The sequence below is a fragment of the Caretta caretta genome, chromosome 4 (assembly GCF_965140235.1).
Source record: "Caretta caretta isolate rCarCar2 chromosome 4, rCarCar1.hap1, whole genome shotgun sequence".
Lineage (NCBI taxonomy): Eukaryota > Metazoa > Chordata > Testudines > Cheloniidae > Caretta > Caretta caretta.
The window spans coordinates 49,047,343-49,072,765 of NC_134209.1; the positions used below are offsets into that span (position 1 = coordinate 49,047,343).

Genomic DNA, 25,423 nt, shown 5'->3' on the forward strand with positions numbered 1-25,423 from the left:
GGTGATGGTGGCAGGCCAGACAGAGAGACCCAGGTTTCACTGAACTGCCATTTCAGACTAATTCACAGAAGCTGGTGGCTTTATCTATATAAAACCTAAACAATTTATGTATTAGCCATCTGAAATATCCCTGGGGCAAATGAGTTCCCAATATTTAACTTTTTTTTAAAAAAAAATCAAGATTTGACTTGGGGAAACTGTGAAGCTTTGTCTAAGTGAGTAGTTATTGTGCTAAAAGCAGTTGCATGGAACTTGTCAATGTGTTAATTAGGATAGACTAGGTTATGTGCCTTTTTGTTTCATAAATAGAGAAGTGTTTGAATGAAATAGCCCTGTGTACAGCCTTTTAGTAGCTTTCATTAAGGTAAAACAAACAAAATGTCTTGTCTGGAGAGCAATTCTATATAAAGTAATAAAACCTATACTTGAAAAGTGATTCTTGAAATTGTAAGGCAGCTAAGGAAACTGTTTCTCTTTTTTATAAATAGTTTAACGTTGGCTTATATTGTGAGCTTTGCACAGTAAATTAGTCAGTAACACCACCTAGTGGAATAGAAATGAAACTTCAGTTATACTTCTATATTAACAAAAAGAAAAGGAGTACTTGTGGCACCTTCGAGACTGACCAATCCTCTAAGATGCCACAAGTCCTCCTTTTCTTTTTGCGAATACAGACCAACACGGCTGCTACTCTGAAACTTCTATATTACTTTTGAGTTGTCCTCACCTTTACAGATTACTTTGGTGCATTAAGTGGCACCAAATTGTCAAAATAAGATTGGGAGCATATTATGCTAGATGCTGCAAACAGCTCCTGTGTCAAAGTTTATTCAATCTGCATAGACCAAAAAAAAAAGGGGGGGGGTAGTAAGGGCTGAGGCAAAGGTATAGCGACTTTCCCAATGTCACATAGTAAAGCGAGTATTAGAACAATGTTACTGTTCTGTTCCACATGTGTGATACTTATATTGTATATGCACAGCATGAGGATTTACTACCTTAGTCTAGTTACAGAGACTATAAACGAGAGCACTTTATAAATGAAGGTTACATTTCACAGCTGCCTCTCTCTCTCAAGGCCTTTTGGCAGAGACCAATCATCCTTAATGATACTATATGAAGATCTGAGCCCATTTAACAGTACGTGTAGTGGATTTATTCTAGGGTCGTGCCCCATTAGCCATTGCTCTGTCTCAGTTCAGTTGGTTGACTAGTTTATAGCTAAAACCGGAACACACAGAATTTGACACTATTCTTAGTCACAGACACTACTAGAAATAAACACTTTGGAGATGTGGGGGTTTCAATCTTAACATAGGACAGAAGGATTCTCAAATTTGTTTTCATATGGTGAACCATCCTAAAAGATAGGAATTGGGCTTGTACTCTTTTTTTATATAAAAAACTAAACAAATTTGCTGGTCGTCTTTAAACTCAGGTCTTGTTCAGTCTGAAATACTCTTTTGGGACCACAGAACTAGTGAAATGATATCACAAGAGGATGAAAGCTAAGCAAATGAGATGGGAAGAGGGTAATCAATGTTTACATTTGTTAGTTCCAGTTTTTGAATTAAATAGATGTTCTCTCTCTGTACACAGCATCTAATGACGACTTGGGCTAAAGGACTCATTCAGTATCCCACCATCTTCAGTTAAAGTGAGATCTCTCAATATACTGAAGCTGTCCTGCAGCAAAGCCTGGAAAGACTAGACTTGATATGTCCAAGGTAAGTGTGTGGGTTCTCTCCCTCCTGCTTGAGATAAAATACCTTCAGGCTGCCTTTTACACAAAGGAGTTTTTTAAAAAGTCTACAACACTAACACTTCAAAAAATCCTTGTGGGTCCTCTTTAATAGAGAGAGAACTGTGTAGCCCAGCTCCCCTAATCTGCCTGAGCTACCCACAGCAATTTTTTATTAGGAAAATAATGCATTTTTAGCTGCCTTCATGCAGTTTAGCAGCTAAGAACAAGGAGACTCAGCAATCCACCATCAACTGGTCTGCAACTGCCTATGTTAATATAGTATACGGTGAATTCATGGCGGAGCTGAGGGCCTTGTTCACCATTCTGTGATGACGACTGACTTCAGTAAAATGAACTTTTTAAAAGCCAGGTGGTATTTGAAGATACTACTTCTAATACAGGGTGACTGATCTCTTCCAAATGTATTACTGATATCGTATATGTACAGCATCTGGATTTACTACCTCAGACTAGTAGAGACCATAAATAACTTTCTCCATTTATAAAGTGCTCTTTCATCTTAAAGCTGCCTCTCTTGTTCAAGGCCTTTTAGCAGAGGCAGGCCATCCCTAATGATATTATATGAACATCTTAGTCCTTGTGACAGTTTTTTCTTCCTCTGTCTGCAGACAGCCTGAAATCATGGACCTGAGGAGTGAACCAGCATCATCTGTCTATGTAAGTATATGGCTCTTGTTACTGTAATATCTATGGGTCTCTTGACACATCTGCTGAAATGGGAGAAACCTGAAGTGTAAGTGACAGGTCATAAGAAGTCTGTGGCTGAGCCAGGAATTGAACCAAGCTCTTCTGACTCCTTCTCCAATCCTATAGCCACTAAACTGCCCCCTACATCCTTTACAGTGGCAAATTCATCCCTACATGACAACCAGGATCTGCTATACTTCGGTGCTGCTAGAAATAAAGTTAAAATGCTACCCCATAAATAATTCTGCCTAGTGTAAGCATTTGCAAAGTCCGGAAACTACTGTTGCCAGAATATGTGAGAAGGCAATAAAATCCTAAAGTGAAATAAGTTTATAGTTCCAAATGTTAGTGATTTGCCTAGTTTTCCTGATACCCACTTAAGTCTGTTTCTACTAACTTCAATGGGAGCAATATTAGACCACAGCTTGAGTGCCTTTGCAATTTCTGCAGTGCAGTATAAAGTGCTATACAGCACCATGAATGGAGGCTGCCAGCAGCTGACAGTAGTTTTCAGTCACTGCTTCCCTAGAACTGGTACCAGAGATGACTCATCGCAACCAAATTCTTTACAAAACTCTTCCATACTTGAAACTAATAACCAGTGACAGTGAGCCCAGTTTAGTTCCCTCTCCCATCACACCTAAAGTCCAGTTCAGGTACTGGCAAACAAAAACTTCTACAGCTCCAGTCCCTTGTACTGTCAATAGCTGTATTAGTTGGTACGAGACAGTTTGCACACTGCCAGTTGAACAAAGCCCCTTAAGTGTGTTTTCAGTTCACATGCTGAAGACACCTAGCCTCTTACACGGTGATGTACCAAATCTGCAACTGAGCATATGACAACAAATGAACATTCATGCACAGTAATGATATTTAATGAACATTTGTTTACATTTTTAAAAAAGTTGCTGGTGTAATTCATAATATATGCTGACTTGGAATGGCAACAAATCTTTCTCCTCCAAATTCCCATCTATCTTGGTGAAGAAATATCAGCTCTAGTTCCCAGTTGAATTTAGTTTAGTGTCCTTTTGTAGTACCCCCATTTGATCAAGAGAGCTTTGAACTCTTTACAAGATCTTCTAATTCACTTGATGTGCTAAAACATTTCTTAAAAGGCACATAATTTTTTGCAGGCTTCTGAAGTCTCTCCTCTACACTTTGAAGGCTATTTGCTTTCCTTTCACTGTGTTTGGAAAGAAAGAGTTCCAAAATTCTCATACGTTGTCAAGACAAGCTCTGAAGGTGAGATTTATCATCATGTTCTCATCTTGTGTGAATGCAAACAGTTTGATATAAGGAAACTATCTAATCAACAGAACTCTTAAAGCAAACTGCCTTTTAATCTTCCAAACGCTGCCTTTAATATCAATATTAATATATCAGTCAGTGATCTAGCTTTTTTTAAAGCAATAACTGTCTTAATATATTTGAGTTAGATGGTCACAGAAATACACAACTAATATGTAAATAAATTATGTTGCTTCCATCCTATGTGACCTTTGGTTAAAACAAGTGCTAACTGTTCTTGGAGTTTCAGAAAAGAAAAATTTGCAACACAACTCTGGTCTGAATATTTGTCTAAGTTAAAAGCTATGAATATTCCAGTTGGTAAATAACCTAATTCAGTATAGTTAGATTACAATCTTTAACAGTTAAGGTTTCAGACCTAGAAACTTTTTTTATAGACCAACACTAGTGTGTTGAAGACACACTAGTAAATGACTCGCTTTATATTGACTACAGATAAGTACAACAATAGTTACCCTGGATTTGGTGGGTACACTTATTACTATGCTACCCTTCCCTTCTTTCACTGTAGTTTCTATGGGCCAAGTTCTGTATCTCCTGAGCATGATGAGAAGCCAAAGAGACCAGCTGTAGGTAGACTTCTTGCTTCTGTATCCTTGATTATCCACACATGGATGTAGACCATTGTACCCTGCCTCACTTACATACAGAGCCAGTTCATCTCCACAAGACTTCAGGCATGACCCTGTGTAATTTTTAAAGCCTTCCCTGTTCAACAGCAAGGATGTCATGTGCAAAGTTAGCCTAGCTCCCCATTACTATTGCACTCCCATGGTAAACATGCTTATAGCTCTGCAACTGGTTAAACAGAAGTAGTTCAGAGTGTGACACTTTTCTTTAATAGCACCATGATTTGTGAGATTGAGATGGGTGCTTTTCTTGAGATGAACCAGCTGCCTGAACAACATGCTTTATTGTGGTACATGTAGAAAGTAAGCCAAAATTAGCCCTCAATAGTTTGCCTCTGTAGAAGTAAATATTTGCATTTGTCAGGGAAAGAATTACTTTGCTGAGTGCTTCATTAGGGACCATATAGATGATCCCAACTGCTCAACACAATATATGGTGACAACCAGAAAAGGAACAGGTCCCCATGGAAGCCCACTTGAACAATGTTATTGCAAACTGGATATTTAACTGTTTGCCCTCACTTGCAAATTTTTCCATGTTTAAGAGACCTGATTAAATATCAAAATGTAAAACTAGTTTTTTCCTCAATTATAGTACACTTTATATGAAAAAACCCAGAGTAGATAACTGAGGACATTGGAATGTTCTGTGAATTATATCAGGAAATATGCTTTCATCTGTCAATTAGAAACAGACACTCTTTAAAGCCCCTCCTAAAAGATTTATACCTGAGTGCTGAATTTCCTACATATTAATAGGTAAACTAGATACTCTGAAAATAAGCGCTAATATGTGAAGTTAGAAACTGTACAAAAATAGCATAGGAAAAGCTTAGTTAAGCACCATCTGGAGTTAGTCACCAAATGGAAGGTCTCTCATACTTCATCAGATATTCCTTGCATTGGTATGTCAAGCTTCCTTTAGTTGAGCAACTGACAGATCTCTTTATGGACACAGCATAGGAAATCGACATAAGAAGCTCCTCCGTAAAGACTTTTATCTTCCACCAGGTATTGTCGGAAAAGCATTTCTGCTTGTTCCCGTTGCTTTACTATTAGCAGCTGGAATGAGAAATACTGATTATTCAGGATACAGCAAGGGTTTGCTTTGCTTTATACGCAAATTAGCTGAGCACTGCCAAGTATACTATTTCACTTCACTTCCACAGGGTGGGTAACTCATGGAAACTGATCTAGCTAGCTAAAAATAGCAGTGAGGACATAGCAGCACAAGCACATATGGGAGCCCATACTGCTACATCTTCCCTGCTTTTGTGAGCTAGCTAGATCAGTTGGTTACATCTGTACTGTGTCTATGCTGAAGCTCATGTAGACGTACCCATGCTAACAAAGCAGAACCCTCATGGTGACTAGCTGTCTGGGTATGACAGTACTGCAGATACTCTGGGTGCATGTGTAAATATTTTGGAACAGCTTAAGCACCTGTCTTTGAAAATCTTGCCCTAAATAATCAGCATGTGTTCAATTCAAAAGCAAGCCCCTGATAAACCACCACCCTGATTTAATTACTGCATGTGAACTGTGCTATGTGCCTTAAAGCTTTTACTACATTTGCCTTACTTTGCTCCTATTTAAATCAATAGTAAAACTGCCAGGGACTTCAGGGGAAGCAGAGTTAACCCAGCCCTTTGGGAGATAGCTACAATTTCTCATCCAGCAAGAAAAAAAAAAGCTGAATAGGGGTAGGTCTTTCCACTGATACAGAACCTGCTGACGTCAAAACCCCATGCAGCAATAAGGGTTTCTGAACAGGGGTCCCTTTGCTACAAATTTCCAGTCAAAGCCAGCATTGCACAAATATTCTTTAGGACAAGAGGAATTAGTTTTTTGAAGTAAAATAAAGTCATTCTCATTTTCTCTCCTACCTTCATGGAGTAAGGTCTGTTGCTCTGGATGTAATCCATTATTGATCTGAGCTTCTTAGAATAGAGGTTGTCCACTTCAGGGAGTAGTGTCTAATAACAGAAGTAAGAGGTGATGAAATGGTTACATGGCTATACACACCTACCACTAGTAGAGTCAATGCTAACATTAGTGACTAAACATTGAGGGCTGTGTAGAAGAGGCTGTCCAAGACCGCACAAAATTATACTGGCAGATTGTGAAAGGTGTAACCAGTTCCCATTTCAAACAGGAAGATGTACCAATGGCCAGATATAAACAGATGAATAACTGTATGCCTTCAATGAAATATCAGTTTTCCAATGAGAAAACCAACAGGAGGGTTACCTTATACCCAACCCATAGCAGTTACATGAAAAAGAAAAATGAACATAGTGTTGTCACAAGAGGGAAGAAGTTCAGAGCTAAGGTTTTTCCACCGTTACCTTAACTCTGCCTCACTGTGCTTAATCAGTATGCTAGAGTTTTTTGGTGCAGGCAATTTCAAAAATAATTCCATCCACTGTATGGATCTATTACCAACTATTAGAATGAAAGGGAAATGTACTCTCCATTATCACCATGAACAAACATATAGCATTTTTTCTCAGGGTAAAGTCATGCAGAAGTTGAGGTTTGGAGCAGAGCTTTCTACCACTAAACACCAGTAGTAAAACTGCACAAGCACAGCAGGTGCCGTAGTGATGCAATGACCACTTTGCCCTGTGGCTCCTGGAAGGACCTGCACCAGCTCTGAAGTGATTTCTGCAAAAGAGGTTTTGGGGGGATGCCTGGAAGAGGGCCAACTAGATCTGAATTTATGCAGCAGCAGTGTGGTGGAATGGCAGTCACTCCCCAGGCAGTAGCCCACTTGCTAAAATCCATGCTCCTGCCCTGCCATCACAATCTCCTCAAAAGGGAAAAAACGACCCCATGCTAGACAGACAAATAATTGGGCTTTGTGGAAAATTCTGAAGCTGATTTGTGGTACCTTTTCTCCAGTAACACTGTGCAAAGCAGTTGGACTGTGAACTAGTACTTGAAGTTGCAGATTTGTGTTGACCCTTGCAAATCTAGCATTGTGTGTTATAGTGTCCTCATAAGGCAATTTAAAGGCTAAGCTGGCTTAACTACTCATTACTAATATGATTATGAATTTGGGGGCAGATCCTCAGCTGAGTTGAGAGGGTAGTGAAAGAAAGTGGTCTTCTGTGCTCCTTTGATCACGGTGTGTTGAGTTGGTCACAGTCATCCAGCAGTTTAAAGAAGCTTAAAGGGTGCTCTAACCTGCATTGGCTGCCAAGGGCTAGTCACGAGGGGCTATTACAGCTGTCGGGGATCAGTGGGGCACAAGGGAGCCCTTTGCCCAGCCACACCCCCATGTTAGTACCCCTGGGGAGCTACTCTGGCTGGACTACATCATCCAAGGCTTCGTTATGTAAGGGGATCCTCTGGGGAACAGATCTGCCTAGTTTAGGGCCACTGGGTGCCCATAAGACAATGCAATCCAAAGCAGCTGAATTAGAGCCTTAATCACTGATTTGGTTAGAAATCAATTAAGACCATTTCATCAAATGTATTAATTATTCAGAAGTATTTGCTCATTTTCAGCCCTTTGTGAACTGTCCTTTGTGCTATTCCTGTTGGATTGCTGGTCACCTAAATCACATAGTATTGTCTCTGTGCCCTCAATGGGTGACCAGCACAGAAAGAAAGACTCTTAAACTACCTACGCTCTTCTTTCAATCCAAAGTTATGACCTTAGTGGTGTAACTATTGGACCACTTATTTATTTGGAAATTAAATTTCCCAACAGAATGGCTTCCCATTTATATAGAAATCACATTTTCTGCAGCCCAGTCCCCACTCCCCCACAATATACTCACAGCCTCTGTGCCGATATGTGCAAAGGAGGGCACATTAAAGATCCCTTGAATAAGCTCTGGTGGGGCGCTGACTCCCAGCCACAAGAACATATTTAGCCCATTTGCCAAGAAGAATACCCCTCCTTCAGACAGACGTTCCTCTGAGCAACGGACAGCAGTGGGGAAAGCATCACTCTTTATATCTATAGTGTGCTGCAGGACAAAGGGAAAAAAGTAGTGAATTCAGTTAGTCTTTTTTTCTTTAGTGTAGCTGAATGTCATATAAAGAAGCGTCAAGTTCTATTGCTAATGGGGAGTTACACTCTGAAAAAGTAACTATGTAAAAATGGCATTTTAGGGTCATAACACATTTATTACATCTCAATTAGTAAGTTTTTGAAGTCAGGCTGTGTTCTTTCTAGCTCACACATCACCTCCCATGAGATTCTGCAGGCCAAAGGGTTTGCTAAATTATACCTGTACCACACTGATGCACCTTAGTGTAACTGACTGTCTAAACAGAGACAATTGGGTTGCACAGTTCTGACTGGAATTTAGTTAACAATCCTGTGAATGATCTGAAAGCAAGGAAAGAACCCAGCTCACTCTCTCATAGCTGTACTGCCTCTGCAGGGCTGACAGTGGTAAAAACTTACTGTTATCACTGACGCAAGCAGGCACTACTTTGAATACGCACAGGGAGTGAATCTGCTGGGTAAGAAGTTACCTTTTTTAATACAGCCACTTTTCAGAGTAGAGCTACCCTTTACATAAACATAATCTAGTCAATTTCAGTTTAGAAGCTGTACTACCTACCCCTGAATCTCCTGCCTATTCTTATTGTTTTGAAATGCATCTTTAAAAAGAGATTCTCTCCTCGTGCTGTTTGAAGGACACAAAAGGGGAACAGTGACTGACTTTCTATTGAGGTGACACAGTGAAACTGATTATACAAAGTGCTTTCAGATTCACGAAGTGAACAAAGTGAAAAGAGAGAAAAAACTTCTTATAAATTGTTACTGTAGTTATTTTCTATTAAGCTACTGAGCTACCCTTAATAATAATTCTTTCTGAAAGACAGAACTACCTGTCCTGTGCATAAGTGGAACGATAGTCATCTTTCACTACCCCTAATTCAGGATTTTTTTAAAATTCCAATAGAGCTGTTAATCAACAATGTAAGCATCCTTTAATACTGACATTTAGAAGAAACAAACAGCATGAAGGAAACTATCTATTGAGGTTATTATCACACTATTGAGCAGAGTAAGAGCATCTACTCTTTAGCAAACTATCTAAACATTTGGGTCAAAGTGACTGTATCCGTGCATATACAGACAGCTATAAACTGCTGTCTCACTGTCCTCAGTGTCATGTAGTTATTTCTTCTGGTCAGTAACTTTCTCAAGTCATTTTCATCTGATTGAAATTTCAGACAATCTGCTTGATCAGCGGAAGACTACACAAAAGCAAGAAAGTACCTCTACAACATGGAATCACTCAATATATAAAGAACCTTCTATATGTCTGAGCCACTTATCACTTCTACTGAAAAACCTGTAAAAATAGCCTTTCCCCACTAGAAAAGATTCACTGCTAATGTATACTTACAATTGGCAGAAGCTGTGGATAGAAAAACAACTGGGTGTCAGCAACATCCATAGACATGACCAACTGCCTATGATAAGCTCTTTCATCGGTTGGAATTTCCGGTCTGCCAACTAGCACACAACTTTTTAATAAACAATTAATATAAACCGGTAGCACCTTCATCGCATCAGGAAGGATAAGCTGAAAGACAAAGTTCTTGTTATTTAATATACTCAGTCTACTATTGGATTTATAAGCTGCTTCTAAATATACTATCTTACCATTTATTTTTAAGATATGTCAATTATGAAATATATTTGGAATCGTTAATTAAGCACTAATAAAATGCAGGAGAAGTTACTTCAGCTCCCCACCCCAACCCAATTTTCTAAGTGAAGGATGTAGAACAATATTACATTAATCATAAACAAGTTGGAAGGTGAGTGGATAACGAGAGCAGGATGTTATTCTAATGTACACTTGGTCACAGAATGCAGTATTTGGTGTACTTGTATGAAAATGTGATGCTCAGAATGAAACATCAGCCTGTTGTAAATCAGTTTAAAACATTTAAAATGCCAGTGTGGTTACAAACATTCTTAATGTATAAATGGGCACTGAGTGACTTAACCTGAATAAATGCTTTAAATAAAGCAACAGTTATAATCTTATTAGTGAGTGTAATCAGCAGTCAGTTAAATTGATAGGTTCCACCTCAAGGAAGAAAACAAAGATACGTTAATTATGTAACTCTGCAATGAAATATAACACCCAGTTTTAGATGGGAAAACTGAGGCAAAGAACTATTAAGTGACTTGCCTAAGGTCACCCAGCAGGCCAATGGGGAAACCAGGAACAGAGCCTAGGTCTCAAATCCCCAGTTCTGAGCCTTCTCCACTGGACCACGCTGTAGAGGCATAGATATCCTGAATCTACTATATACAGAAAAAGCATTTAAAGCAGACAAACTGCCACACATGTCCTGTCTAATCACTACTGATTAGGCCTCAACTGGAGTAGTGTGTCCAGTTCTGGGCACCACATTTCAGGAAAGATGTGGACAAACTGGAGAAATTCCAGAGAAGAGCAACAAAAATGATTAAAGGTCTAGAAAACATGACCTCTGAGGGAAGATTGAAAAAAATGGGTTTGTTTAGTATGGAAAAGAGAGGACTGAGAGGGGACATAACAGTTTTCAAGTACATAAAAGGTTGTTAAGAGGAGGAGGGAGAAGAATTGTTCTTCTTAACCTCTGAGGATAGGACAAGAAGCCAGGGGCTTAAATTTCAGCATGGGAGGTTTAGGTGGGACATCAGGAAAAATTTCCTGTTAGGGTGGTTAAGCACTGGAATAAATTGCCTAGGGAGATTGTGGAATCAGCATCATTGCAGATTTTTAAGAGCAAGTTAGATAAACACCTGTCAGGGATGGTCTAGATAATACTTAGTCCTGCCATGAGTGCAGGGGACTGGACTAGACCTCTCGAGGCCCCTTCCAGTCCTATGATTCTACTTTACCTTCAGAGTAGATCGCCACACAGTATTGTGAAAAGTATGACCCTTCTCTTTACAAGTTAAAGTAGCTTTTCATTCAACCTGGATTCAACTCCAGAGTGTGACTGATTACTGCACTGGTACTAAAACCCTGCTGGCAACTACAAACAAGCAATGTATCATCAGTGTTTTATCAGTATAAGGTTTGGGGAAAGCCGGGGAAAACCCTTTTTAGACTAGCTGCTCCTTGGCTGGCAACATTAAAGAACTTCCAAGCTAGGGAATTCAAACTTCCCTTCTCACCTACATATTGCTCTATGGTTAGCATTACACCATTTGTTAAATACAGGTTTTTGAGCTACACAGAGCTGTTCTTCAGGTCTGGGAAAGGTACTTCGTGTGTCACAGCTAAATACAAGGTCAAACAGTTAGTTTAGCATAAGCAGTTTGCACATATTCTAAGGGACCGTTCAAGGTGAAGTGGCCTGATAACACCCTTGTAGTCATAGGACAAAAAGAGGGGTTAGTGGGTTACAGATTGTTGTAATAAGTCAAATATCTGATAATGAGAAATACCATGCACTTTCAGAACTCTTATTTAAAACCCATCACTTCAAATGTAACCAATCACTGCTTTTCTTTAAAAAAAAAAAAAAGGGGGGGGGATAAAGAGAAAAAACTCTCTATGGAGAATGAAAGGAAGTTAAACCTTACTCTGAAATTTTAATTTGTGGCATCACTGCTTTTGCAATGTTGCAAAGTTATTTATCTCAGGTTCAAGCTCCGATATAGAGCATTTTCCTTGGACTGCATCTTACCTGGCTTACTGCAGATGGGCTGGCACAATTCTTTCTGTAACATGCCAACATACGAGCAGTCTGACTCACCAGGATCTCTCTGATTGTCTTCAAGGGCTGGCTTAGAATGGCTTTGAAAGCTACCATTACAGAATAAAGAAAAGATCATCCTAAAGTTAATTAGACATAAAAAACTTTGTTTCAGAGGCCCATATTTAACCTGCATATAATATTAAAGAAAGTAAGTAAAATTATTTCTGCAGCTATTTTAAGTCACTATCTGTTTCAGCTGCCTGACTTACAAATAACTCAGCAATATTTAAGAACTTTGTCTAAGTATATTCCAGATACAAAAAGCTGTGTCTGCTGCTTAGAAAATATATGGTCCTGAACCTCTTCTCTGTTGTACACTGGTGTAACTCCAGATTTGCACTAGTCTAAATTAAAGGAGAATCACGCTCCATATGTATATATTTTTTTCTAAAACAAAAATAAGTGGCAGTTCATAAATGTACCTGATTTAGCAAAGAAGTTTATAAGTGCATCAGTTTCACAACTCTTGTAGAGATCTGTTAACTGGGAACTACAATTTAAGCCAATATTGTGTACGCGGAGTCGTCTTTGCCCACTTATCGAAGTGTAAAGTACAGCACACTGCAATGATAAGAAAAGTTCTAGTTTTCACCACAGTTAACTTTATTTTAGTATAAAACAAAAAAACCCACCATCGACTGGTCTTCGGCACTTTCAACATAAGACAGCAATAATAGATGCTTTATGCGAGGCGGGACTAGCAACATTCTTCAGATGTTAATGAGCTTTAGGAACAATTTCCTCAACATTCATAATGTAAATACACTGATGTGTAAACCCATCAGAGAAGCAACTAATCTTAAAATTTACACAACAACAACAGGAGTGATGAAAAAGCTTGCTGCTCTCATGGCGCCACAGACAGATGACATCATTGGAAAACAGCAAGAACTGGCAGCAACTTTGTTTTAGAAAGTCACAAGGTTTTAACTGTTTAATTTTTGAAAAACTTTATTAAAGAAAACATTTCAGCAAGTAACTGTAAATGAATACATGCCACAAAATAGGCAGAAGCTATCTGACAACTATTCGACACATCACATTATTGCTGTCACCACATGATAAAAAAAAGGGGAGGAAGGAAAAGAATATGAGGAAAAGATTAATAAGACAATCTCAAAAAGTTAAGCTGTTCTCTAACACTTGAGTGCTTTTTATCATTCTGATTTACTGCACTGGAATCTGATTCTATTTTGTTTAAATATGGTGCTAGTATTTAGGGGAACTGGTATGGAATAAGAAAGGAACTGAGAACAGGATTTCTTTTTTTGGCAAACACATTTCCTGCATCGTATTAATCAGGATATTGTACCTTGTAATGCTTTTCACAATGCACCAATATGAATGAAACTCACTGTTTTGTTCTTTATGGGCCTAATCCAAAGCCCACTAAAGTAAATGGAAAGACTGCATTGACTTCAGTGTGCTTGGATCAGACCCTTTATGAACAGCTCCCATTTGAAATGGAGATGTAAAATTAAAGTCTACAAGGAATGTACATCCAGTGTCAATACTGTACCGTGGCCCTAGGAAATTACTTCACACAAGGCCTGTTATGTTTTATAGAACTGTATTTACCCAAGGATTAACTACTGAGTCATACATTATGTTTCTAGGAGCATGACAAAAGGAAAAACGCAAAAATAACAGTTTAGGTAATTTTGTGGTTTAGCTTTGAAGATCATAAGCGGTCACATTTTCTGGGGGGTTAAAAAGAGAAGTCACGAATAAGCAGCTATAATAATTGGTGACAATTTCTCATTGATAACACTGAGGGATAGTTACATTCCTTAGATGGATGTATCACAAGCATCGCCAATAAGTTTAAAGGCAGAACATTCTGAACCCTAATCAGCTTTTAAATCTAAACTTCCAAGAATACCCCCATTGACAGAGTATTGGGAACAGATATTAACTTTACTGCTAAAGCATAAGCAGCGATGGCATCAGCCTTGGCTAGCAGAGCGCTCCCAACTATTCAATTTCATATGCGTTAGATGTGCATCCATTCGCTCCTGACAAGGATCCCCATCCTCCCCTTCCACTTCCATGAATGCCTGCGGTTCCAGGCAGGGAGGAAGTCCTACATCTCCAGAACATGCTTCCCAATCACCCCCAATCTGACGGGCCTTCTGTCATGGGAGGCTCCACAGGGCTCCTCTGAGACTAGGTCAGGCACGGTCTTGCAAAGTGATGGGGTTGAACAGGAGGCGTAGATTACACACACAGACATGACAAAAAAACCCCAACCCAACTTGCAGTACAATCTTGTACAACTTCCATCTCTGTGCTGTATAACCACTCTAGCAGGAGAGGGGGCATTATATGCAATTTCCTGGTGGGCAGAGTCCCTGGTAAACATGGTTCCTACGTAGGGAGTTGATATGCAGGAAGTTGGACGCTTGGGCAGAAGGTTTCCATGTGGACACCCAATGCTTGTGGCTACCGGGGGATCCCAGGCACTGGAGAGGCGCTCTGAGCTTCTTCTCTAGGGAAAAAGTAGGACCAAGCCCTACCCTTGCCAATGGAGAAATAACAAAGAAACTCCATTTCTTGAGTGAAGTTGACTCAATGTTTGTATGTGTTTACAAATAGTTGCTGATTTATAATAATGTTTCCACATAATTTATTTTAAATCAAGTTTGGGAGACGATACTCTCCTAGTCCAGGTGTAGTTTATTTCTGTAAGGATTTCTTTAAGGATGAGAAATATTTAAAAAAATCCTGAAATTATTTTATAATTAAAAAACAATTTTAAAATAATGTTCATAATTATTTTTATAATTAAAAACCAAGCTTTTAAACAAAGAAATCTGAACCTATGGAAACGTTTACCTCTTAATATTAAAATGAGAAACAAATGTAGAAGTGAGCAGGGTGTTGGCACAGCAATGGGTTCATACTCTGAGATTCACCTTTGGAGTCAAACATGAAATGTATTTTAGAAGTTTCAACTGAGTCCTCATTCGTGCCCACCACAACTACTAGGCAAGCTGACATGTTGGGAAGTGTTTGCTAAGAGTCCATGGATGGTGCACTGGCAGAAGTTTATGGGGAACTTAATTCCCTGGCCTCATGTGAGGAAATGACTTGACAGATGGCTGCAAGAACTTTGAGCTTTATGGGCCAACCAATTATGGTGTCCTGCAACAACATGCCAGGTGGCTGTGATTCTGACTGAAAGACCGTAGTTTCCTAATGGGAGTCATACTTACATGCAGATGGTGGCGACAGCAGAGGTCTAGGATTCAGATGTGGGTTTGCCATAGACTACTTGAATGACCTTAAGCCAATCACTTATGGCCAGATTCGACCTTCTCTACTTAAGGTGTATAGGAATAGCATCACTGCTACTTTGTTGTCCGTTAAAACATGCTTCTGAATCTTAACTGGCAGAACGGCACTGGCAAGACTGCTCTGAGTTTGTCTAAATTATGCCTGACTCAAGTCAATACTCTACATCCACCCCATGAGTGGGAGGTATTTTATTATTACTGAAAAATAAATCTGGCACATTATCTAACGGAATGACACAGATATAACGTTTGTCACCTGAATTAAGGCTCCACTGTCTTCATTCAGTTTGTCATCATGCTTGAATTCCACTGTTATCGCTTTGTCGCAGTCTACTGCTGCCATCTCTACATCTGTGGTGTTGTTCATGTAAATGGCACCAAAGAAGTCAGTGGCCCTGAAACCTGGAGTCAGATAACAAATCAAAGAAAATTATTTTTGTATTTGTAATTTTTTTTAAAGCAATGTGGCTTTGTGACCCATTATTCATTGATGTTCAATATGCTGTGCAGGATGAGAGTGGAACTACAGAGTGACCTCAATATCTGAGCGGCCCCAGGTACTCTGGTAGGCTGCCATGTCTGGTTTCACTGCCAAAAAGAGGCATGGTAACAGAAGACTCTCTCCCCATCTGGCAGCTGAGCCAGAGTAAAGGAAGGACTGTTGCAGAGTTGGTGCTGGGCTGCAACATCCACAGAAGAGTTTGTGCCCCTCTGGACACCTGCTCTATTTAAAGCTGGTCCTGGAATACCTCCATTTGTAGGAAGAATAGTTGTTTGGAAAAACAGGTTTTCACTACAACAGAGGATTTTACAAAACCTGGGAACAAGTGGGTGCACAACAGCTGATAGAAGTGGTTTACATAAAAACCAAGCTCCTGAGGTGTGTGTAATGTGAGCAGAATCTGTATTTGTATGTGCAGATTAATTTCATGCTCAAGCAGAACTCTGCATATTCAAATGTAAAGGCATGTACATTTTTTGCAAATAGACCCTCAACCTCTATTTCTAGCAAAGTGCCCTGAAGGTGTAAAATAATACGAGGCATCGTAGAAACGACATGTACAAAATTTCCAACATGCTATTATTTAAAATAATATGATTTGTTAGCACTCAACAATTCTCTTCTCCAGGAAACTATGAATATGGTGGCATAAAACCGAAACGTGCACTCAAGTTAATTCTCATTCCAAAAGGGTACTGTTACCTGTACTTGTGCGAACCCTCATGATTGCATCAAATCCTGTTCTTTTTTCTATGTCCTTCCTGAGGTCACTCAGGAATTGGGGACCATCAGAATGTACCTAAAAACACAAAATCAAAACCAAAGCTGACATCCACCACTGGATGGCAGCAAACAGCAAAAAATGCCACAGTCTTTAAAACAATTTATGTTTTTAAATGGATGTGTATGTAAAACATCCTCCTCTTTACTTGTAGTCTTTAAACATGAGCCATCTGCAGTATTCTGCATGTCCCTTTGAACAGATATGAGGATGTGCAAGAATAATCCAATTCAACAGTAAACATTCCTACAATCCTGGACGTTTAGAATTCCTCTACTCCCAAAAGGGATCACCCTGTGAGTCAGGGTGCGTTCCATTGACAACTACTGAGCTGCTGCACTGACATTACCTTCCTGGCAGATGGGTGCCTGGAGGATGGATTTTAAGGCCCCAGCCAGGACTGTGTGCATTGTGTGCGTTTCCCGCTTGGTCAGGAAGAAAATGCACGTGCAGATCAGTTTTGAGCAAAGAGAAAATCCCCTTTTGCCTACAGAAATTCTCAAATATGGGTCCCCTCTACACTGGGATGAATTTCACCCTATAAACTGCTTTACTGGAAAGATATGAATCCTGAGCATGTTGGTCTTATCATGGCTGGGAAACACCCACAACTTTTTGAGTAAATGATTAGATTCTCATTTTTCTCCAAAGAATGTCCATTTCCTTTTGGACATAAGTATTTCCATTTGTGATGTTCAACAATGATTGCTGTACCTTCTCAGAAGTCAATGCATTCAAATGTCTTAATGTATTTAAGTAAGCACGGTTCATTTTAAGATACTAACCAGCTCATTTCAGAGACTGAACATGTTTTTGAAAGTCTTTAACTTGAGCTTGACTGGTCATTTCCAAGTTTTGCGTTCTGCCCACTAGTGGACACACACAAGCTCTCCTCAGGTTCACTCATTTTTTATGCTAGACTAGACTAGATATTCCTTTATAATGGAAAGAAAACAGTAAATTCCTAGCAACTAATCTGACAGATAGGGAATTTGTTAGCACTTACCTGAAAATTGTTGTATTTGTAAAGAGTTCCTCCAGTGTACATTGTGACAAGACCCATGGAGGCTACATCCACATACTGGTTTGGGAAGAGGAACAGATTCACACAGCAGCCATTAGCCACACAATCTCTGGCCAGGGACTCATAAAAATTCACCTGTGGCTGGAAAAGTATCTGCAGAGAATTAAAAAAAAAGTAGTCATGGTAATTTCTCTTTGGACATCACCTAAGATATTGTTGAAAATATGTCAAAATTCAACCATCTACTCGAAAAATTAAAAATGACACAGCTAATGCAATTAAACTAACTTCTTGAGAGCCCAATTTAGCCCTCAGACACCCAACTCCCACTGAAGTCAGTGGCAGCTGCATGCATGTAGCAGAGCAGAATTCGGCTGTCGATTTTTAGCTAAATGTAGGTCCTGCTCACAAATGGAGAGGGATGATCCATACTAACCAGCACAGGGGCAGTTTTGCAACAGTATCTAGTGCTACAACAAAAACTCGTGTAGAGACCAGGGTTTGTTGGAAAGTGTGCAAGTGTGAGAGAGTTGGATGGGTTGGGAATGGAAAGGATACGCAGTTGGATGTAGATGCATATATCACTGTGAAAGGGGAGCATGACTGTGGTCTGGTTATAGGAGGGTACAAGAAGCAGGCAAGGTGTCTCAGGCAAGGTGTCTTCATTCCTCTGCTTCTTGATGCCCTTTTTTTGGGCCAAGACGACTGAAACGATGCCCCTTCCTTGCCTGTCTCATAAATGAAAAAATGAACTTGGGGCCTAATACTGAGCACATTCCTTTTGTGTTGCTGGGAAGCCTGGCTCACAATGGAGCATGGAACCCTTTGAATCCCAGAGCCTACCAAATTGTGGAAGCTAGGACTTGTGATGCCTCAGACCCCAGTGCGCACGCAGCCATTTAGAAAGGAGGTGTCACGCAGGAGCCCAGGGCAGGTACAGATAGCACTGAAGTTCAACTTTTAAGGTAGAGAACTAGGCCAGGGATCCTAAAACCTATGCCAGCCACTATCTGGTCATCTTTGCTCTAGGAAACTGCATCAAAATGCTGAGATTCAACATAAGTTTTTGGAGGAAAAAAAGCTCTGAGTTAACAGTAAGCAAAATTTCTTGTTAAGGGAATGGCTTCTTTTTTTTTTCCTTGTGCAGGCTTCATTTATGGTGCAGAGGGGATTTGATAGCTGCTTTCAACTACCTGAAAGGGGATTCCAAAGAGGATGGAGCTTGGCTGTTCTCAGTGGTAGCAGATGACAGAACAAGGAGTAATGGTCTCAAGTTGCAGTGGGGGAGATTTAGGTCATATATTAGGAAAAACTTTTTCACTGGGAGAGTGGTGAAGCACTGGAATGGGTTACCTAGGGAGGTGGTGGAATCTCCTTCCTTGGAGGTTTTTAAGGTCAGGCTTGACAAAGCCCTGGCTGGGATAATTTAGTTGGGGATTGGTCCTGCTTTGAGCAGGGGGTTGGACTAGATGACCTCCTGAGGTCCCTTCCAACCCTGATATTCTGTGATTCTATGATTTAGGGCAGTATTACTTTGTTGTTGATTTAGGATTGACATTAATGTGTGTTAATTAGATAAATAGTACTCATGCACCAGGATGATGGGAACATAATAAACTTTATAAAAGTAATTAATATGCAGTTATCGAAATTTACCCCATTCTTTGAAGAAACCTAACAACAAAAATCATCGCAATTTTCTTCTCAAATCATTGTAAGCTCTAAATAGGAAATACCTTCTCTTTATCCGTATTGATCAGTTTTTTGTCATCTCTGTTTTTTAGCTTCCCTGGTGCTTCAGCAGTCGGCAATGAAGAATGGAAGATAAACAACTTTCCAGCGCATTCTGCTGCCTGTTACAAATACACAGTAACAACCTTTTATTCTGCTGGTGGTATAAACAGATTAACCTGATTTTCATGCAATTGTGTAAACAAAATTGTAAATTTTCCCTAAATCCTCGTAAGCTAAATTGTCCATTTGTTTAGAGACTGAACTCTTCATGGCACCAAAATCCCAAAAGAAAATCACTGGGAATTTAATATCCATAAATAGCTTAATCTAACATAGATATGTCTGGTCATATGTGGTGTTTCAGTGATTTCCACATAGGAATCTAGTCTCGATGGACAAAGTTAACAATACGTATCCCAGACTGCTGTCAATTTAATTTTTTTTTAACGCCCATGAGTTAAATAGAAGGTACTACTGCAATATAAATGTTAAACAACAAGATGCAATAAAGAATAAACAGACAGTGCAATTCTGTAGTTCTTATGCATGAGTGAGTCTCACTGCAGTCAATCAGAGTGGTGTGTGAACAAGGACAGAAGAATCTGGCCCCCGCTCAATTCTTTTTTCTCCACTTGAATAATGTTAATAAAAGTTATATATCTATATCTGGAGAAGTTCTTTTTAAAAAAAAAACAATTTCCAATTTAAATCATATGTTGCGGGGAATGAGAGAGTTTTTTTCTTCTTGGATCACTAGGGGTATATGAACACCCAGGCTGAAGTCAAGGAATCTTTAAAGAGTCTGAAGACAATAGCCTAACTTTGCTCATGGGATCCCTTAATATTTGAGCAAAGCTTAACAGTTAGGCTAAAAGAAGGATTGCTATGGTGTTCCAGATTTTTTAAGATTCTTTGTATTCATCCTGTACGTTTATATATCTTGCTAGCCAGAAAAAAACCTTGTGCTGTCCAGGCATGATATCTTTATGGCCCTGAACCAAATCTAATTGAGGAAGTCTTTTCACTGACTTCAATGGGCTTTGGATCAGACCCCACAGAATATGGGACAAGCCCAAAAAGAAAAATTATGGGGTTAGAGGATGGCTGAAGAGATTGGTAAAGGGACCCACAGCCTTTCTGCTCGAGGTTGCAAATATCATGTGGCTTGGTGCTGGCAACTGTTTGGCCACCTGCATGAAGTAAGTTTGTATTCTTAGTCCAGTATCTATTGAACAAGTGTCCACATCACACAAAGCTACCACCCTGATGGAAGTCTCAGCAGGGAATCCAAAGACTGAATGGATGCTGAAATTGAAAAAACCTTCTCAGGTGGTCCTTCCAACTCAGGCCAGATGCACATAGGTTGTAGGGAAGTCAATATGGGCTGTCTGTGTACACAGAAGACATTGGGCCAGATCCTTGGCTGGTGAAAGTTAGCAAAGCTATGCTGACTTCAGTGGAGCTACACTGGTTTACACCAGCTGAGGATCTGGCCCTCTTTTGCTAAGTCCAGCATCTAGCATAGGTGGTAAATTTTAAGAAAATGACCTCATACTGTATTCAGGAATTTAGGAGTTCTCTATATTCTTCAACTAACTCACCACCACCACCACAAGTCTTCTGCCAAAATTTTACCTAAGCTTCCATTTCACCTACTTATGAAGACAGTCAGTGTGATCATTTTAATAATTGCTAACAGCTGGCAGGACAGCAGTTGTTAGATTCTAATAGGAATGTTCTGCACTGAAGTGAACAGAACGACTGGCAAAAGTGTGGGATGTTACAGATATAGGAACAAAGAAAAACAGTCTACTTGGCTAATCGGATGACTTGCAGAATAAATGTACACAAGAAGTTTCCAGCCAGGTCCAGACTGACCTGTTATCAAGTGAATTCATTACTAGGTTTATAATTTTCTTGTGCCTGTACTTACTGTATATTTGTTTATTTCTTTCCTTCGTGAGAGATGCCTATTCCATTTGGCATTTTTCTAATTTTTTATATATAAATGCGTAATATTTTTAAAAGATTTTTTTTGTAAAAGTCCTAAAAATATTTAATTCAATGCACATGAGCCACTATTCAGGTTTTTTTTTTTCAATTTAAGAATGAATGAATGAATTCTTGAGGGAAATGCCTGGCATCAAAAATTACACTTCTAGATGGAAAAGTCAAAACTACCAGTATCTACACATGTAAAAAAAAGTTTCTTCCTGTAATTAAGGGATGCGGTAAATGCAATTATATTCCAAGTTTTTTTTACACTTAAAATTTTAACAAAATTTGGTATTTGTCAACAGCTCCAGATTGCCACCCTGCCGACTCATGTGCTCAATTCCCAGAACAGCAGATGCAGCAACAGTACAAGTATCCCAACCCTGTTCTACTTTAATTGACATTTCTATCCAGAAGTGATAAATCCACATTTATTTAATCCTTCATCTTTCTACTGAGATTGCCCACTGGAGTGGAAACCAAAATTATAATGGCCCTTTTTGTGATTTGTTTAAATATTAAAGTTCCTGATTTAAAAAAAAAAAAAGACACACGAATGTGTGTGACTGCACACCTAAATTATACTTGCAATTCCAGTGACACTGTACTACACACAGCCAAGAGTGTATGCACTTTACAAAAACAAACCAAGGTTTCAGTAAATTAAGGTGTTGGCACCTTGAGAAAAGCTGGGAAATTCAAAATTGAACCTTGACAGTCCCACTGACATGAGAGAACTGCATTCTGAGTGGATAGTTTCAATGTAAACTTTTAAATTCTTGGGGTGAAAACCTGGCGCCACTGAAGTCAATGGCAAAACTCCTAATGACTTTAATGGGGCTGGGATTTCACTCAGACATATGGCTTTTTTAAAAAGAAAATATGTGTATGTCAATTTCCTCAATTTATGTTAGAACAAACATCTTTTATTGAAGCTTAATAGCAGCATCTTATTTATCACATTAAAAATCAGAAAGTCCTTTTACTTTAGCATTGCTCTTGGTTAAAACTGCTCTGAATTGAAAATATGCTAGACAGTTTTAATTATGTATATGTACTGGGCCAAAATATATCTCCACCAGTATGAATTTAACCTATTTTTTCCCTTTTAGACTGGAATGGTTCTCTTGTTAATATGCACATAGAATGTGTGCTCTTTGCATTAAAAGCCTTATGAATAGCAGTTACTATTCGTAGCTATTCTTTACAGGTTAATATCAGGGTCATTCCCCTTTTTTTTTTTTTTGCAAACATCGGAGGGAATTACAACTTGTATAGTTCTGAATGGCAATTTTACTTTTTTAAAACTAAAAGTAAATACCATTAGAAAAACGACCTGACAGAAGAACAGATTAAATGAATACATCATCTTTGCACACGTACATTGTGATACTGAAGAATAGTTCATTAGAAGAGCTATTAAATTAATAGCTCAAAAAGGCCTAGGAAATAGTCTACTTTTTTAGTGCAAGAAGATTATCATCTTGTGGGTTTGTGCTTTCTTTGTAGACAGTTCACAGATAATCAAAGTGATTGTATTTTAAACCACTAGCTGTTGCTTTCTGTCCCTGTAAAAGCTACAGTGCAGCCTGGTGGTATTCTTTTAATTGCCAGTGTTAGCACTTACCAGGCACATGGGAAAACACTGGAGATGCACTGTGTCCAGGGTATTTCACCTTCAGATGTATTCAAGCTACTAAAACTTGTTGATTAAGAGGAAAATCCAGCCCTCCCCTGCAAAGCCGTGGCAGTGTCCTGTTCAGTGGAACTAATGCAGTTCTGTACACAAAGAAGAGTACGCTTGGGGCTGGGGCCTGGGCAGGACTGAGGGTCCCACCACTGCATTGACTCTTCTCATTCTCCCTGTATACATAAGGGTAAGGGGGCTGGGTAAGTGCCCAGAGTACATTACTTAAGATTCCAGGCTGAAGTAACCTCCACAGCTGCTTCACAGCCTGATCCCCTTCTTCTCTCAAGTGTCCAGTCTATGCAGACTGGGCACTAGGGTCTGCATTTGCCTCTCAGTGAGCAAAAATCGGAAAATAGATATTAAAATGGAAACACCGACCCAAATTTCAGTATAGTGGCTCGAAGGTGCTGCTAGAATACCCCCTTACCACCTTTAGTGGGGGGAGGTCTTCAGACTGGCCAGCAGGGAATGAAAGAAGTCCAACACACATGTGTGGTAGGGAAGGAAGCAGGGGCTACTGCCTCCCTCAACCCCCACTTTGGTTCTCCGCTTAGTCACTGGCTGGGCAAGAGGGGCAAGGCCAGCTGACTGGCTGCTATGTTCCCTGCAACCACCTATTTAAGCTAACCCTGGCTTTTCAAAAGCCTCTTGTTCAAAACTGTCCAGTTAGCTGCCCTGCCCTCCCTCTCTCCCTCTACTTATAGTTGTGCTGCTTATGATGCTGTGGGGGGTCTCACTGACCCCTTGTTTTTAGGGGGTCAGGAAGTAATTTTTTCCATTGGACCAAACTGGCTTGTAGTCCAGTGGGTTGTTTTTGTTCACCTTTCTGGCAGCCACCTGGAGGTACATCTGGGTTAGAAATAGCGGGATACAAGGTTCATATCACACTGTTATGACTATTGACTCATCACTACCTTCAGCCGTTGTCCAGTTCGGGTAAAGGCTAACAGGGCCAGCACCCAGAGGTAAATGAGCCTCGAGAATGCGCAATTGGACCTAGTGCTCAGAGTGGAGGAGTCGTCTGAAGATTTTGTGGACAGAGGTTCCCCCACCCAGCCCTGTGGGTTACTCCACCACCCTTCTGTGGAGGATGTGATGGACGGAAGAGTTTCACAACTGAGCTGAGTTCCTGAGATAGACTGGGGAGGATCTACCTGAGTTGTCTGGTTTGTGGTAAAAGCCCAGTAATTCTTACTGGGCCCAATTAAATGCCTGGTACATGAGAACCAGGGGCGGGCAATGTAGTGCCCCTCCCCAAGGTATAATTAATAAAGCTGTGGCCTGTTGCTGAAACCCATCCCAGGTGTCTGTCAATCATTCACCCGCCCGTCCCGGTCAATAATGGAATCTAAGTTCTGGAAACTATCAGTGGTTTCTTTTGGTTTCCCACTGCAATTTGTGGGAGAACTTGGCAAAGTCATTAGCAAAGTGAATTTTTGTAGCTTATCCTAGTAAAGACTTTGTTCTCACACACACAGGAACGTTCTAACCTTTAGTGCTTCCATGCCAGCCTGGATAACAGGAGCAAAGACAGTCTCACTCTCATTAGTGTCTGCAAACATCTCTGGAATCTGGTCCAACAAGCTATGAAAGGGAAAAAGGATCAAGTGTTTCAGCTGGTTAGAATACTTGTGTTAATACCTAAAAATCTGTAACACATCAAGCCTTTTTACACAATAACTTGCTTTCCATTAAAATAAAATTCAAAAGAATTTTAGTAATGCAAATTTGTAGGTTTCCAGCCACTATAAAACTGTCTGGATTTTAAATTTTACAAAATTTACACTTTTAAATTTAATTATAAAATAATGTCAAGTCACACATGATACTGAAATAAAAAAAGCAGAGTAGCTTAAATTTGGGGAGTAACTGTACTAGGAGGACTTCAGGAACATAAGATCATGGTTAGCTTGTAGCATACATGTCAGTGGAGTGAAATACATGCAGTATACTACACAGTGCTCCAATCCCTTTTCCAATATTCTGTAAGCAATGTCCAGTACATTGTGTTCTCTGTCACACATGGGGTAAATTTTGCCTTCTATCTCAGCTTTGAAAAGGCCAGCTGATAGCTCTTTTCTGTGTTTCAGAACTGGAAAACTAGGGTACAAGCTTTCTAAATGCTTGCTCGCCTCTAAGACTTTCAGATAAAAACAAATAATCCAGTTTATTTCAAGGTAGTGATCTCTCTGCTTCCAAGATTTCTGGCTGACTTTTTGGAAGGATCATTATTTGCTGTAAGCAATAATGAAGAATATTCAATTCATAT

At 39.6% G+C, this 25,423-nt stretch overlaps 1 protein-coding gene and 1 long non-coding RNA gene across 5 annotated transcripts in view; one reads left to right on the plus strand and one right to left on the minus strand.

The window, feature by feature from the left end:
* The first annotated feature begins 1,568 nt into the window (after window positions 1–1,568).
* Window positions 1,569–4,332, plus strand: LOC142071857 (uncharacterized). Its single transcript, XR_012668071.1, has 4 exons — window positions 1,569–1,727; window positions 2,374–2,422; window positions 3,589–3,697; window positions 4,275–4,332. It is a non-coding gene; the product is annotated as an uncharacterized LOC142071857 (long non-coding RNA).
* SEC24D (SEC24 homolog D, COPII component) overlaps window positions 3,312–25,423 on the minus strand; it is a 129,222-nt gene continuing 107,110 nt past the window's right edge. For all 4 annotated transcript variants that reach the window (XM_075127616.1, XM_075127617.1, XM_048847130.2 and 1 more), the window contains 11 exons: window positions 24,645–24,738; window positions 19,472–19,588; window positions 17,718–17,888; window positions 16,633–16,729; window positions 15,685–15,830; window positions 12,555–12,693; window positions 12,061–12,179; window positions 9,771–9,950; window positions 8,181–8,372; window positions 6,279–6,368; window positions 3,312–5,454 (listed from right to left, as the gene is read on the minus strand). In XM_075127616.1, the coding sequence (XP_074983717.1) occupies window positions 5,314–5,454; window positions 6,279–6,368; window positions 8,181–8,372; window positions 9,771–9,950; window positions 12,061–12,179; window positions 12,555–12,693; window positions 15,685–15,830; window positions 16,633–16,729; window positions 17,718–17,888; window positions 19,472–19,588; window positions 24,645–24,738 (1,486 nt within the window). In that variant the 3' untranslated portion in view covers window positions 3,312–5,313. The remainder of the gene's footprint in view (window positions 5,455–6,278; window positions 6,369–8,180; window positions 8,373–9,770; window positions 9,951–12,060; window positions 12,180–12,554; window positions 12,694–15,684; window positions 15,831–16,632; window positions 16,730–17,717; window positions 17,889–19,471; window positions 19,589–24,644; window positions 24,739–25,423) is intronic.